The sequence below is a fragment of the Rattus norvegicus genome, chromosome 7, assembly GCF_036323735.1.
Source record: "Rattus norvegicus strain BN/NHsdMcwi chromosome 7, GRCr8, whole genome shotgun sequence".
Taxonomy (NCBI): Eukaryota; Metazoa; Chordata; class Mammalia; order Rodentia; family Muridae; genus Rattus; species Rattus norvegicus.
Genome location: NC_086025.1, coordinates 25,387,493 through 25,404,609, shown reverse-complemented (window position 1 = coordinate 25,404,609; position 17,117 = coordinate 25,387,493). Strand labels below are relative to the sequence as shown.

General features: G+C 39.7%; 1 protein-coding gene across 9 annotated transcripts in view; it reads left to right on the top strand.

The window, feature by feature from the left end:
* Window positions 1–17,117, top strand: part of Ano4 (anoctamin 4) — a 409,423-nt gene that overhangs the window by 221,202 nt on the left and 171,104 nt on the right. For 7 of the 9 annotated variants that reach the window (NM_001106778.2, NM_001395725.1, XM_039078690.2 and 4 more), the window contains one exon: window positions 12,919–13,023. The exons of the other annotated variants lie outside the window; for them this stretch is intronic. Coding sequence is in view for 6 of the 7 variants with exons in the window: in NM_001395725.1 (NP_001382654.1) it covers window positions 12,919–13,023 (105 nt within the window). In the remaining variant the exon portion in view is untranslated. The remainder of the gene's footprint in view (window positions 1–12,918; window positions 13,024–17,117) is intronic. 9 annotated transcript variants of the gene reach the window in all.

The following is a 17,117-nucleotide window of genomic DNA, read 5'->3' as shown; positions in this document are numbered from 1 at the left end:
TAAATATCTTACTAATTTCAAAAAGAAAAAGTTGGCAGTAGGATAAATGTATATGTACGTACACATAGATACATATATATGTGTATATGGAAATACCCAATAGAAAGTCGTAAGTTGTTATTTTACGGAAAGAAGACTGGGCTACAGAAAAGGCAGATGCTGGTTTTCAATATAAGTTCTTTGGCACTTTGAAACTGTAGTTATTACTTGATGAAATTTAGATTTAGTAAAGGCTACTAAAGCAAACGAACAGAAATAATACTAGGCTAAGTACCACCACACCTGATTTTAAACTATGCCATAGATCCATAATAAAAACAGCACGATACTGGCAAAAACAAACAAAAATAGACACATAGATCATTGCGTAGAACTGACAACCCATGTGTGAGCTCAAGCACCTACAGTTACTTGACTTGGGAGAAAGAGGCCAAAAATGTATATCGAAAATAACCCCAGCATCCTTGACAAATGGTGTTGGAAAAATTGGATTTCAACATGAGGAATACTAGATCCTTTGTTACACCTCATGCACAATACTCAACTCCAAATGGATCAAGACCCCAGCATAAGACCTAGTACCCTGAAATTGCTAGAAGTAAAGGGAGGTCTATGCATCGGCTAATAGGCCCGGGTAAAGGCTTTCAGAATGACTTGGAAACAGGGAAATAAACCCAACATTAGACAAATGTGGTCTCCTGAATTTACAAAGCTCTGACACAACGAAGGAAACCGTTAAGTGAGCCAATAGGTAGCTCACAGAATGGGAGTAAAATCTTTGCTCCTTGGACAGAAAATGGGTGTCTAGAAGACAGGAAGAACTCAAAAACCCAAACATTAAGAAAATAAACAGCCTAGTTAAAACCAGGCTATGGAACTGAAGAGAAATATCAACAGAATAAATGCAGATGGTTAGGAAGCATTTTCCAAAGTATCCAGCGTCCTCGGGCATCAGGAAAATGCAGATTAAAAGTGCCTTAAAATTCTTCAGGCTCTCAGCTTTCCTTAGTTGCCTGTAGCTCTTTTATAGGGTTGAGACCTCATAGACTTTCCCCATCCACAATGTCCTTGATTAGCTTATGTTTAGGCAGCCATGCTGGTGAGAGTTTATGGATCTAAATATGATGATCCTAGGAGGCATAATCTACAGGAAAGCCCCTGATCCAATGATGCTTGAAATCTATCCAGCCCCTCTTCTTCAATGGTCCCAGAACCTGAGGTAAAGGAGTTGTGCTGTAGATGTGTCCATCAAAACTGGGCTTCCCAACTCTCCATTTGATTGGTTGAGGTTGTCTGTAACGGTCTCCTGTTTCAAAGAGGAGTTTCCTTGATGAGGGGTGGGTATCTGTTTATTTGGGGGTATTTTATTTTGTGGGTATGGCTACTGTGATACAGTACAGTGATACTGTGTGTACAGTTTGCTGTTGTTGGTATACGGGAAGACTGCTAATTGCTGTGTGATAATTTTGAATTTTGCCACACCAAATGGCCAGCCATGAAAGCATAGAAGCAAGTAACATTATACAGATTGAGCAGGTTTAGGAGAGAGAGAGAGAGAGAGAGAGAGAGAGAGAGAGAGAGTAAAACAACAACTAATAAAAGAACATAAAAACTAATCATGTTATTAAGAGTATGAGTGTGAGTGTGTGTGTGTGTGTGTGTGTCTGTGTGTGTGTGTGTATAAAACAATGAAAAAAGAGGCAATGAATTTGAAAGAAAGCAAGGAGGGGTATATGGAAGAGTTAGAAGGGAAGAACGAAGAACGGGAAGGAGAAATTATAATCTTAAAAATAAAAGAAATAATTTTAAAAATGTATGCAAACTTTAGGAAAACATTTCGCAGTATCTTTTTTATTGGATATGTTATGTATTTACATTTCAAATGTTATCCCCTTTCCTGGTTCCCCCTTCTCCCATCCCCATCCCCCTGCTTCTATGAGGATGCTCCCTCTCCCACAAAACCATTTGCACCTCACCACTCTGGCATTCCCTACACTGGAGAAATGAGCCTTCACAGGACCAAGGGCTTTTCTCCCATTGATGCCAGGCATTGCCATCCTCTGCTACATATGCAGCTAGGGCCATGGGTCCCCCTACGTGTACTCTTTGGTTGGTGGTTTAGTCCATGGGAGTTCTGAAAGGTCTGGCTGGTTGATATTATTATTCTTTCTATGGAGTTGCAAACCCCTTTAGCTCCTTTAGTCCTTCCTCTAACTCCTCTGTTAAGGTCCCCGTGCCCAGTCTGATGGTTAGCTGCAAGCATCCTCATCTGTATCAGTAGGGTTCTGGCAGATCCTCTCAGGAGACACTCATACCAGGCTCCTGTCAGCAAGCACTTCTTGGCATCTGCAATAATGACTGGGTTTGGTGTCTGTATATGGGGCGTATGGCTACTGTGATACAGGTGGGGCAGGCTCTGGGTGGTCTTTTCTTCGGTCTTTCTCCACTCATTGTTCTTGTATTTCATCCCATGAGTATTTTGTTCCCCCTTCTAAGAAGGACTGATGCATCCACATTTGGTCTTTCTTCTTCTTCAGCTTCATATGGTCTGCCAACTCTATCTTGAGTATTCTGAGCTTTTGGCTAATATCCACTTTTATCAGTAAATACTTACCATGTGTATTCTTTTGTGACTGTGTTACCTCACTCAGGATGATATTTTCTAGTTCCCTCCATTTGTCTATGAATTTCATGAAGTCATTGTTTTTAATAGCTGAGTAGTACTCCATTGTGTAAATGTACCACATCTTCTGTATCCATTACTCTGTTGAGAGACTTCTGGGTTCTTTCCAGCTTCTGGCTATTATAAGTAAGACTGCTATGAATATAGTGGAGCATGTGTCCTCAATATATGTTGGGGTATGTTTTGGGTATATGCCCAGGAGTGGTATAGCTGGGTCCTCAGGTAGTGCTATGTCCAATTTTCTGAGGAACCACCAGAATGATTTCCGGAGTGGTCGTACCAGCTTGCAATCCTACCAACAATGAAGAAGTGTCCCTCTCTCTCCACATCCTCACCAGCATCTACTGTCACCCAAGTTTTTGATTTTAGCCATTCTGACTGGCGTGAGGTGGTATCTCAGGGTTGTTTTGATTTGCATTTCCCTGATGACTAAGGAAGTTGAGCATTTCTTTTTTTTTTATTAACTTGAGTATTTCTTATATACATTTCAAGTGTTATTCCCTTTCCCGGTATCCGGGCAAACATCCCCCTCCCCCCTCCCCTTCCTTATGGGTGTTCCCCTCCCAACCCTCCCCCCATTGCCGCCCTCCCCCCACCAGTCTAGTTCACTGGGGGTTCAGTCTTAGCAGGACCCAGGGCTTCCCCTTCCATTGGTGCTCTTACTAGGATATGCATTGCTACCTATGAGGTCAGAGTCCAGGGTCAGTCCATGTATAGTCTTTGGGTAGTGGCTTAGTCCCTGGAAGCTCTGGTTGCTTGGCATTGTTGTACATATGGAGTCTCGAGCCCCTTCAAGCTCTTCCAGTTCTTTCTCTGATTCCTTCAACGGGGGTCCTATTCTCAGTTCAGTGGTTTGCTGCTGGCATTCGCCTCTGTATTTGCTGTATTCTGGCTGTGTCTCTCAGGAGCGATCTACATCCGGCTCCTGTCGGTCTGCACTTCTTTGCTTCATCCATCTTGTCTAATTGGGTGGCTATATATGTATGGGCCACATGTGGGGCAGACTCTGAATGGGTGTTCCTTCAGTCTCTGTTTTAATCTTTGCCTCTCTCTTCCCTGCCAAGGGTATTCTTGTTCCCCTTTTAAAGAAGGAGTGAAGCATTCACATTTTGATCATCCGTCTTGGGTTTCATTTGTTCTAGGCATCTAGGGTAATTCAAGCATTTGGGCTAATAGCCACTTATCAATGAGTGCATACCATGTATGTCTTTCTGTGATTGGGTTAGCTCACTCAGGATGATGTTTTCCAGTTCCAACCATTTGCCTACGAATTTCATAAAGTCGTTGTTTTTGATAGCTGAGTAATATTCCATTGTGTAGATGTACCACATTTTCTGTATCCATTCCTCTGTTGAAGGGCATCTGGGTTCTTTCCAGCTTCTGGCTATTATAAATAAGGCTGCAATGAACATAGTGGAGCACGTGTCTTTTTTATATGTTGGGGCATCTTTTGGGTATATGCCCAAGAGAGGTATAGCTGGATCCTCAGGCAGTTCAATGTCCAATTTTCTGAGGATTCTCCAGACTGATTTCCAGAATGGTTGTACCAGTTTGCAATCCCACCAACAATGGAGGAGTGTTCCTCTTCCTCCATTTCTTTAGGTGCTTCTCAGACATTTGGTATTCCTCAGCTGAGAATTCTTTGTTTAGCTCTGTAGTCCATTTTTAAATAGGATTATTTGATTCTCTGGAGTCTAACTTCTTGAGTTCTTTGTATACATTAGATATTAGCCATCTATCCAATGTAGAATTGGTAAAGATCTTTTCCTAATCTGTTGATTGCCATTCTGTCCTATTGACAGTGTCCTTTGTCTTTTTTTATGAGGTCCCATTTGTTGATTCTTGATCTTAGAGCATAAGCCATTGGTGTTTTGTTCAGGAAATTTCCCCCTGTTCCCAAGTGTTCAAGGCTCTTGCCCACTTTCTCTTCTATTAGTTTGAGTGTATCTGGTTTTATGTGGAGCTCCTTGATCCACTTGGACTTGGGCTTTGTACAAGGCAATAAGAATGGAATGATTTGCATTCTTCTACATGCTGACCTCTACTCTAGTTGAACCAGTACCATTTGTTGAACATGTTGTCTTTTTTTCCTTACTGGATGGTTTTAGCTCTTTTGTCAAAGATCAAGTAAATGATCATAGGTGTGTGGGTTCATTTTTGGGTCTTCAATTCTATTCCACTGAACTACCTGTCTGTTTCTGTACCAATATCATACAGTTTTTATCACTATTGCTCTGTAATACAGGTGGTGAATCCCCCAGAAGGTTTTTTTTTAATTGTTGAGAATAGTTTTTACTATCCTGTGTTTTTTGTTATTCAAAATGAACGTGAAAATTGCTCTTTCTAACTCTATGAAGAATTGAATTGGAATTTTGATAGGGATTGCATTGAATCTAGATGACTTTTGGCAAGATGGCCATTTTTACTATATTAATCCTGCCAATCCATGAGCAAGGGAGATCTTTCCATCTTCTGAGATCTTCTTCAATTTCTTTCTTCAGAGACTTGAAGTTCTTGTCATACAGATCTTTCACTTGCTTGGTTAGAGTCACACTGAGGTATTTTAAATTGTGACTATTGTGTCCCTAATTTCTTTCTCAGTCTGTTTCTCTTTTGTGTAGAGGAAGGCTATTTATTTGTTTGAGTTAATTTTATATCCAGTCACTTTGCTGAAGTTGTTCAGCTGTAGGAGTTCTCTGGTGGAATTTTTGGGGTCACTTAAGTATACTATCATATCATCTGCAAATAATGATAATTTGATGTCTTCCTTTCTAATTTGTATCTCTTTTTGTTATCTAATTGCTCCGGCTAGGACTTCAAGTGCTATATTTATTAGGTAGAGAGAGAGAGTGGGCAGCCTTGTCTAGTCCATGATTTTAGTGGGATTGCTTCAATTTTCCATTTAATTTGATGTTGGCTACTGGTTTGCTGTATATTGCTTTCCCTATGTTTAGGTATGAGCCTTGAATTTCTGATCTTTCCAAGACTTTTATCATGAAGGGGCCTTGAATTCTGTCAAATGCTTTCTTAGCATCTAATGAGATGATCATGAGGTTTTTTCTTTGAATATGTTTATATAGTGGATTATATTCCATATATTGAACCATCCCTGCATCCCTGAGATGAAGCCTACTTGATCATGGCCTATGATCATTTTGATGTATTCTTAAGACTCGGTTTGTGAGAATTATATTGAGTATTTTTGCATCAATATTCATAAGGGAAATTGGTCTCAAAATTTCTTTCTTTTCTGGGTATTAGTGTAATTGTGGCTTTATAGAAGGAATTGGGTAGCATTCTTTCTGTTTCTATTTTGTCAAATAGTTTGGAGAGTAATGGTATTAGGTCTTCTGTGAAAGTCTGATAGAATTCTACACTAAACCAAACTGGTCATGGGCTTTTTTTTGTTTGGGGATTTTTAATGACTGCTTCTATTTCTTTAGGGTTGTGGGACTGTTTAGATGGTTTATCTGATCCTGATTTCATATGTATATGTTTGTGTGTATAACAATTAATAAAAAAAACATACAAACTGAGCAGGCTATATTTAGGGAGGTGTGTGTGTGTGTGTGTGTGTGTGTGTGTGTGTGTGTGTGTCAAATAGCATTATTGTTTTATCACTTGTCATTCTAAAACTTACACTTATAATACAAAATCGAGTATTAGTATTAGACACCTAGTACAAGCCACTGATTAAAATGCACAGTGTTACACTTTTTTTTTTTTTGAGCTGGGGACCGAACCCAGGGCTTTGCGCTTCCTAGGTAAGCGCTCTACCACTGAGCTAAATCCCCAGCCCTACACTTTTTTAAAGTACCTTTTATACCTTCTTTTTAAAAAGAAATTTGAATTGAGAAACACTATAAGAAGCATGATGTTTAAAAGAATGTGGTGCCAAATAATAATATTATGCTTTAAAAAAATAGTGTACCTCACCCCAGTCAGAACAGCTATAATCAGGAACTCAAATAACAAAAAATACTGTCAGGCATATGTTGAGAGGAAAATAGAATCTACTGGTCAAAGAATACACTAATATACTCACTTCACTTTGAAAACCAGTTTGGAAGTTTCTTACAAACTAGAAATGGAATTGGCATGTGACCCAGATATGCCACTCCTTGGCATATACTCACACTACTTTATATTCGACTACAGAGAATGTATCCATGTTCATTGCCCCAGTATTCACAATAGCTAGAAATGGAATAAGGTACATGCCCATCATCAGATGAATGGATTAGAAAAACATGACCTACATACACAATGGGATTTTACTCAGCTGCAGAGAAGAGTAAACTCAAGAATTGCCTGGTCAATTGACGGCACTAGAAGGAATTAGACTGAGTGAGGTAACTCAGGCCAAGAAAGACAAATGCCACCTTTTCTCTCATATACAGATCCTGATTTAAATATTTCGTTTCCTATAGTTAACGTAGAACACAAGTAGAAACCAGGGAAGTAGAATGAGGCATTTGGTGGGGAAAAGAGCACAGGACATGGTAAGTGGGACAGGACAGTAGTGAGATAGAAGGGACTGGGGACGTAGGGGGAACCAGCGACTGAAGATTATATGAAAGTCATATGAAGCCTACTATCTCACAGCTCAGCCTGAAAATATATAAGTTGAAGGAGAAAGGAAACCTGTGAAAAGAGAAAAGAAGGAGAATACAATTAAAGGATTAGACAGGGACGGAGGCTGCGGGGTAGGGGAGATGAAGGTAATGGGCGTGTTAACCAAAACCAAGGATGCACGGGAAAGCCACACGGAAGCATCAATCGATATGGAAGCTGCTACCAAGACTCGGAAAGCAGGAGGCTGAAAGAATAGGGAAGGATGCTGTGAAATGCTATCTTCTAGATACAATGTGGCTATCACACCCCCAGATCTCATAGTGTTCGTGGTTACTGTACAAAATCAGGTATCCCAAATCCTGCCATATGTGGGGTAGGCGATCTTTAGGCCCACCCCTTACCGAAGAGTGGTCGACAGATCATTCTTTATTGAGACCACTGGCATGTTTCATGCTGCAGTGAATCGTTTCCAGACCCATGCACATATGGGCAGTACTGATCATTCTTACTGTGTTTACAGATAGATAGATAGATAGATAGATAGATAGATAGATAGATAGATAGATATGCAGTGCAGAGAGGGGTGTGTTGAAGTGTATGAGCAGAGTTCGTGTAGGGAATTAGGGGAGATAGATATGAATATACTTGATTTTATATGTGTGTGTGTATATATATACACTATACACATATTATATGTATTATACATCATATATACTATACAATACACATATAAGTATACATTATATACACATTTAATTATATTTATATATACATATATACAGTGAAGTATGTTCATATCTACACCCAATTTCATGTATGTGTGTATATATATAATTTCATGTATATGAATTATTATGTAATGAATGAAAAATATATGGATAAAAAGATTTTTATATAAAGTGCAGACAAATGCTTTTTCATATGTCTTTCACAGCTGTGTATATATAGCCTATCAAGATACCCTTTTTCTTTTAAGTAGCAGGGTCCTTGTAGCATTTTCTTACATCTTGGTATTAAGTAGGGAGATTAGAGGATTGGGAAAAATTGTACTTAAAAGGCCTTATTGGTGTATTTCTTTTAGCTATTTTATTCAGTTCTTATGCCTCTACCTCCATTCCTACACTAATCCCTTCCCCCTGCACACAAGTAGGAGAGAAAGAAGATATGTGAGGAAAGGGGGCATAAACCTCTGTAGGGTACTTATCGATTAACAGCATTAGGTTCCTTGGGACAAGTCCAGTCTTCATCGTCAGAACACCCAGCAATCCAGCAGTAACAAACAATAGCAAATGCAGCAGCAAGAAAAGCAGCAGCCACCACAGTCCCTCTCAGGCTTTCCCATTTATACCCTCTTCAGAGTTCCCAGAATTAAACTATCTGCAGTTGGCAAAAGTCACACCTCTGCTAGTGCAGGAGGCAAAGCATAATCACCTGCTGTGAAGCACCCTCTAATCCCACACCTGGGATTAAAACAAAAACATATTCAGGTAACATCACTGAGTCTTTAAAGAGACTAGAATTCTCACTGCAGGCCTCAACTGAGCAACAGCTGTAGTCAGTGCCTTGTTCTGGGTATCGTAGGAGGTAAAGAAGGTAAAGAGTGGACCCAGTGTGCTCTGAGGCTGCAGTGCGCTCCAGTTCTACTGAGGATGCTAACTGTGATGGAACAAATCTAGACGAACAGAAGGACTAGCATTCCTTATATTCTCTGCGTTTTTCATTTTGTGATATGGACCCGATTTTTATGGTAAATATACATTAGAGAAAATATAAAGAAGAAATAGCTTCATGGGCTCAATAGAAGGAAACATTATGTTCACTATATATCAGCAACAAGAAAAACTTCCCTCTGGAACATAGAACGTGACGGAACATTCTCTGTAGAGTTGGCTGTCTTTAGGCAGGTGTGAGGTGGGAAAGCCATTCCATTGACTGTTCACTAAGAAAGTCATGTTTGAAGCTGACTTTTTTGTTTCTCTTGTACATAAGCATTCGGCTAATAGCCAAGCTAGATCCAAATCTGAAGTGAATTTTTGACATGTTGTTTGCCCAGATGGAGGGCATTTATTGAATGTAAATGCCGTTGCAAAGTTGCTCTTGTTGGCTCTGTGTTTGGCTTTACTCAGGCAGAAGAACCACGAAGAGCTGATATATAACCACTCCTATCCGTCAAGCATGTGAAGAATAAAAGCCAAACTTGGAGATCTTACAGACTTCATGGCCTTTTAGTTTGTTAAAATTGTGCAGTTTTTTTTTCATACCTTTGAGGAATGTTTTTGGTTTATCTTTTGAACTAGTTTTGTCTCCACAGAACTGTATTTGGTTGAATGTTTATTATAACTTAAAAGTATTTCATATGAGGAGCTGGAGAGATGACTCACCAGTTAAAAGAGTACTTGAGGCTCTGACAGAGGACTCAATTACATTCCCAGTATTCATACCAGCTTATATCCATCTGTAACTGCTGTTCCAAGGGATCTAGTGTTCTCTTCTGGCCTCCTCAGGCGCTAGGCACACACATAGTTTACAAACATGCAGACAGAAAAACTCTCATACGTATATAATAATAATTTGAAAAATGTTTGGTCTGACTCTGTCCTTTCTTCCCATCTTGCCTCACGGACAATCCCATGCTGTGTTATTTTGGTCCCAAGTCAAAGTTGCTTATGACTATTAAGTGTCTCAGATTTTTTTTAACATTGTAGTAATCACATCAAAAACCACATAAGTAACAGTAAATATGCAAATAGGCACAGAGTGGACATATTGCATTTTATACATTAAAGTTATTGGTTGTCAGTCAGTTCATGCTAAAACTAGAGATAGTCACTTTTCAAATATTCATTGGAAAGCATCCTCGTGCTCTGGTCTCTCTCCAGCTAGGAAAGTCTTCATCATTTGGGTGTGGAATGAGTGATGTGTGGTTGAAAGTTCACATTAGCACTTTACACCATGTCTGTTCTATGGTACAAGAGGAAAGATGCCTAAGTCTTAGGGTTCCTGCTACGATCTTTAGGTTATACCATGAAGATGGCAATTTGGAACCACCTTTTTCATACTTTTTGAAGTTGTGTGAATTTAGGACCTCTTTCCAATCGAATAGTATGTATGACTTAGTATTTGCGGTCCAGCTGTCAGTTTTGATTTCTAAAGTTGAAATAATTTTCACCTTTCCCTGGACCAGTCCAAAACTTTTAAGCATCTTTAACCATGTTGTATGTTTATTGTGAGAAGCAAAATGCAAAGACTAAAATTTAATGACTTAACTTTTTGTAGATAAGTTCTGTACTTGTTGAACTATTTTATTCCTGTCCTAGTCAGTCATATCAATGCATACTCTTTTTATTATACTTGCGATAGTTTCTCTATACCTGCACTCTTGGTGGCCTCTGTGGCAAATGATTGGTTGGTACTGATTGGTTGTTTTGCTGTCTTCAATGGGAGATGCTTGACTACAGATAGAACCAGAGGTTAAAGGCCATGAGAACTTTTCTCTGACCATGGAAGGAAAAGATAAATGTGTTGTTTGCCTTGTGGGACAGCTCCATAAAATGTTTATTTGTCCAGAGAGGCTATCCCACGCATGACTTGAGACTTTGCAACAAACCAATGGTGCACATGAATCTGAAAAGTTCAGTGAAGTGTCTATAGTATTAAACAAAAGTTCCTGACAGTTCCTGGGATGTACACTTAGGGTCCCCGCAATTCAATAGGTAGCGATACTTTGCATAGACAACAGTGTTGCTGTAATGAATTACTGGGAAGGGTACCACAGATCTTCCCCTTTACTAAATATCCACTGTGGCAGCTAAGAGCTTCCCATACATTCCTCCCTTTAATTTTGCACTACATTATGAGGCTCTATTCATCAACCATCTTTTATAGGTGGGGGGACTAAGAACTGGAAAGGGTTGGTGTGAGCTAATCAGAATTTCAACGCTGGCGTTAGCTTTGTTTTAACTCCACTGTCTCACAATCACTGCATGGCTTCGCTCACTCATCCAGCTCCCACTTGCTGAGGGCAGGCTTTGCATGAGGCCCTGTTCTATGAGCTGGGGCTGCAGCATGCAGTGTTACCTTCCTCTGAAGTGTCACTCACTGCTGTATTAAGTGATTCATGAGCATTCATGTAAGGCAATAACAGGGACTTATTATAATTTGGGGATTGTAACTGAAAATGTATGAGACTATCTATCTATCTATCTATCTATCTATCTATCTATCTATCTATCTATCTACCTACCTACCTATCTACCTACCTACCTACCTATCTATCTTCCTATCTACCTATCTATCGTCTACCTATATGCAGATATAAAACGATTGTTTCTTTAAAACACACACATTGCGTGCTATGGCATATTCATTTTATTCATTTATCACCAATGTATTTTAGGCTTTGTAGATTCTGAAAATTAGATGCACTCTTATTAATAAGCGTTGTTTGGCTGTGAGCCTGGAGTTTAAAGGCTGAACCATTGCTCCAGCCCTGTCTCCATTGGATCCCTCCCCTCAGAGCTCAGGGAACCCAGCAGAAGAAGGGGAAGAGAAACTTTAAGAGACAGAAAGGTCGAGGACACAGGGAGAGCACAGCTTTCAATATCAATTAAGCAGGACTCACAGGACCTCACAGAGACTGAAATGGCAGTCACAGAGTCTGCATGGATTTGTGTTAGGTCCCCTGCATGCATGTTATGGTTGTTGGCTTGGTGTTTTGTGGGACTCCTGGCAATGAAATTAGGGGTGTTTCAGACTCTTTTGCCTGCTCTTGGACGTTTTTCCTCCTAGTGGGTTCCCTTGCCCAGCCTTGATGTGAGCGTTTGTGCCTGGTCTTATTGTCTCTTGTGCCGTGTTTGGTTGATGTCACTGGGAAGCCTAGCCTACTCTTCTCTGGAAGAGGAGTGGTTCTGAGAGAGAGGGAAGGTTGAGGAGGACTGGGAAGAGTGAAGGAAGGGGAAGATGTGGTAGGTATTTATGAGAGGGATGTATTATATGAGAGAAGAATACTGTTTTTTTAAAGAAGCATTGCTAATGATAACCTACTTCTTGGACTGTCTCTTCTTTTCTTTGGCCTAAGTGCTGTGTGGGAGTGTGGAGTAGTAGAGATCAACCTTCTTTCTTTAGCACATACTCAGATGATCTGATCCCACAAAGGTCCCTTAAGAGGCTGAATTATTTTGTAACATAGATTGAAGGATCTCGTCACAGTTAGAATACATGTTGCTGTGAGAAGGGAAATATTGACACCCTGTTTCCTGTCATATTAGGAAAGCAAATGCTTCCAGAAGAAGAGAGCAGCATCATAGAGTGTTTTGTGAAATGTCACATTTTATCTACCTAGAGAAGAGAAGAATAATTTTAAATTTCTTCGATTGAAAGCTGAAGTTTTGTTTCAGTTAGGAAAAATGCCAGTAAACACCGTGAAGCATGTTGCATTATTTAAAGTAGTTGTTTTATTTTTTCCAGGGGGAACATTTTTGACACACAAAGAGTGACGAGATTGTGTCCCTTTCCTTTTAAGGCAGTTATCTAAGAGGTGGGATCAATAGCAAGCCAATCACCTGTTCACTTTAGATGTTGATGTCCCTTCTCTCTGGGACCCTAATGTGGGGCCCTCCTATAAGCAGTGCAAACTCCATGGATATCTTTTATTTCTCTAGAAGGTGGAGTGGATTTGCAAAACCATCAGCTGGATATGCAAACACTGTCCGACGGCCCAAAGAGCGATGTGGACTTTTCAGAGATTCTTAATGCAATACAAGAAAGTAAGTTTCACTCGAATTTTAAATTCACAAGAGGAAAAACCGTTATAATATTGGGGAAGGGTAAAAAAATTGGCAGCTTAGACACTTTCAAACTCAAAATAATGATAAATCCATGTCATAAACGAGGTATTGTTCAAAATAATTTTGAAACACAGAGAGACTAGTAAGTAGCGTTACCTCGTGAGTCTGAACCACAGAATTGGGATCTTTGGAGAATTCTGCATGTTTATAATGGTATGCTATTTTAAAAATATTTAAAAAGTATTAGGTTTAGATTAACTATAAACAGTGAAAAAAATCATTTAAAAAACAATTATTGTTCCTATGCTCAAATGCAAGAAATAAGAACTACATGTTGACCCACTAAGCCAAAACCAAAACCATGTTGTCTTGGAGTCATTGATGAGAGGCCATGTCCTAGAAGCGACTACACATAGTAGTTATCAGTGAGAGGGGTCTTTTTACACGTTTTCGTCTTTAACAGCTGTCACTCAGAATCACGTTGGATCAACACACTTGCTCAATTATAGATTAAGCACTGAGCAGGTGATATGACTCGTTTCATTAACAGCGAATTCTAGATGATGCTGTCTCTTGATGCTGATCTTGAAGGATTTACATTCGAAGAACATTTCAGGAAAAGCAACTGCAGATTTTTTTTCCTACTTTTTAATTAGAGACATTACATCTCTGCACCGATTTCTGTGCATGTGAGAGAGTGTGTGTGCGTGTATGTGTGCGCATGTGTGTGGGCGTGTGTCTGAGGATTGTCTCAGGACTTTGTAAATACCTGGCAAGTGCTGTCCTTCTGAACATGTCAGGCTAAATTTCTTATGAATAGTCCTCGTCCTTTTTATTGTCCTTCCACACCACTGTACTGTTTTCTTGATTTTAGAAGATGATGAATTGTTTATTGTTTCACGTGGGATAATTGAAGATGGGAAAATTAACAAAGAATTCGGACAAATGTTGGAGGTCAAATTAGAATGGAGGCAGCCGCAGCCTTCATTGCATCCCTCTATGAATGAGCTCTGTTCTAGCTTTAAACATATTGAGATGGAGATTACACTACATTGGAGAGAAATGGTTTTAATTAAGAATATACGAGGAAGGGTTACTTGTTCTGGATGGTCAATCCTTCATATTACTGAATAAAAAAGAAAAACTTCCCCCAGGAGGATGATAAAATCAAATGAATAGACAAGGGACAGTAAAGTGGCTTTTCATGCAAAGTTATAAAAGTACATAATTATTTCATTTGCTATAAAAGATGATAGATAGTTTTCAAAGAATTAAAAAAAAAGTTTCCACGGACAAAATTTGGTTTCGTGTAAATGCTGGAGATGAACTTAATCGATGTGTTCTTAGGACTGAATTAAATTGCATCGAAATGAAATAATAGTTCATAAGGAATTATTTTTTATAGCAACTGGCCATTAGGAGACCTCAATTAAAGATGTATTTGTCTGATGTTGTTATCTATTTGCTGGCTTTAAGTGATTACCTCTTTATGAATATCTCTTAGGAATCGAGTAGGGGAATACAAATTTGTGAGTGTTATATAAAGTTCCAAATAAGATCCCGCCATGGTGCCAGAGAGATGGCTCTGCAAATAAGAGGACTTGCAACTGTTGCAGAGGACCTGAGTGTGTTTCCCAGCATCCACTTGGTGGATCACATCTGTCCATAACTGTCGTTCCAGAAGATCCACACACTCTTCCTGAGATGCCAGATAGACTTCTGAATTTCTTTTTCAGTAGCCTTTCCTCTCTCCTAAGGATGCTAAGGGTCCTCTCTAAGAGCAGGAGCTTCCAAGGCCTTAATGTTTATATAAAAGAACCAGAGGGGGAAAGGATAAATTCTGGCTAATTCTCCATCAGTCTTACACAGATACAGCATAGCTTCTGGTGCAGTGGGTGGGAAAAGACGAAACAGTTTCATTAAACTGCCACTTCCTTGCCTCTCTGTGCTCCCCACTTCCTGTAGAAGTTTCTTAACCCACCATTCTATAAAGCTGATGTTTTAAAACAACATCACTAAGATAACTAGAACAAGAGAAATAACTTTTTTCCGGCATGGAGAGAAAGAGGTGGTCAGCATAAAAGTCTTGCCCACTGCTAAAAAGCTGTTGGCAACTGTTCACAGTGGAGAGAAAGGAAGACTCAGTTTTCTCTAAGATTGTAGCCTCTGGTCTATCTACTGTGCTCCAGTGGAAGGCACACAGCCAAGAATTTATGGGCAGAACAAATTGGACATAGCTGGTTAGAAAAAAAAATAAACGAAGACACAAATTAAGTGAATGGGGAAGGAGGGAGATCTGGGAGGAATTAGGGTGTGAATATGTAAAACGCATATAAAATTCCCAGAGAACATATATATGCGTATAACTATTGATAGGCTCTAACGACTAACTGGTTTCTAAATTTTTAATATGGATATGGAGCATCTCCTGTTTACTAGCTCCTATGTCAGTTTGGTTTCAACAGGACAGAAGACTCAGTGTGGACATAAAAATAGATGTATTATAAACAGCCTGGTGTTAGAATTGAGACATAAACCATCCTTTTTCTTTTATATATGCTGAACTGCTTCTAGAAGTGTCTTTTTTTTTTTAATGCTCCCTAGTGGTGCTTTGAGGGTTGGTGTGCAGTGCTTTTAGAATTTGGTGTTTCAGATGTAATAATCTGCAATTTATGACAAAAATAGCCTAGTGAACTGGCACTCTGCAGAACAAACGTAGACATCGGGATTACGCTGCAAAGGCCTCTCCCGTCTTCCTCCGTGACCTATAATTTCACCTTGTTTTGTCTCCAACGCAAAGTACTAAGATTAAAGCGCTCGTGCCCTGCAGTGGCAACATGAGGTTATCCTGATGCATTTGGAAAGTTAAAGGACAATGAATCAAGTTCTTTGATTTTTTTAAACACCCCCCACTACTTCCTTTTAGACTATTTCTCAAATACATTTACTGTTTCACTTTCCTTCATTGCCTTTATAACGCTGTCTCCTCATGCCACCCTCTTACCTGAGTAAAGGCTTTCCACGTATGCCTCTACTGCCTAACACTCAATGCCGGTTCAACAAACACATGGCTCTTAACTCATAATTAGTTAATCTGATTATTATCCTTGCAGTACGTTTGCGATCTCTTCTCTTTAGAGAACTAGTCATCGCAAACGCCCAACACCCCAGATGGATTTCCCTAGTGAAATAACTGAAATAATTATAAATATGTAGCAAGTGGAGTCGATAGTTTTGTTGTCATAAATAGACAGCTTGGTCCACCCTATGAGGGGATCAAGATAACCCCGGACCTCTGATTTCTCTTCTCGGTCCCTGTCCTGGGTTGAGACAGAAGGGAGCAACCATTTAAGATTTCTTTTTTGTGGGGCTGGAGAGATGGCTCAGAGGTTAGGAGCACTGACTGCTCTTCCAGACGTCCTAAGCTCAATTCCCAGCAACCACATGGTGACTCGCAACCATCTGTAATGGGATCTGGTGCCCTCTTCTGTCCTGCAGACATACATGCAGACAGAATGCTGTATACATAATAAATCTATAAAGGTATTTTTTTTTCTTTGTGTGCTGACTGGGATGTTTGACTCAGATCCTTTAGCTGATGTTTCTCCCAGGCAACTTGAAGCCCTTTACTCTTGCTCAGTTGTGTGAGAGTCTCTGATGCTCTGTTTCTAAGCCTTAGTTTTGAGGTGAGTACTAGTATCTGTGATAGAAACTCAGCTCCGTGTCTCCCTTGCTCCCCAAACAGACTGAATGCACCCAGCCCCTCTCTCCCTGCTGCCCAGGTCTGTTCACACAACTCTCACTCAGTTTGGCTATGGTGCCGATCCCTGACTTGGATCACATGCAACCCTCAGACGTGCCGTCCCTCTTTGCTATTTTTAATTGATTCCCCAGAGCATTTTGGCTCTCCTCCACACTTAATGAGCCTAATAACAGAATTCTACTATGTGGATAAATATCAAATATTTTCTATTTCAGAAAAACATTTAAGGGAGGCGATGAAATCCATTCTCACACAATCTCATGTGAATAAACATTATCGCTGTGGAGTTCAGGCCGAGGATAGAGGAATC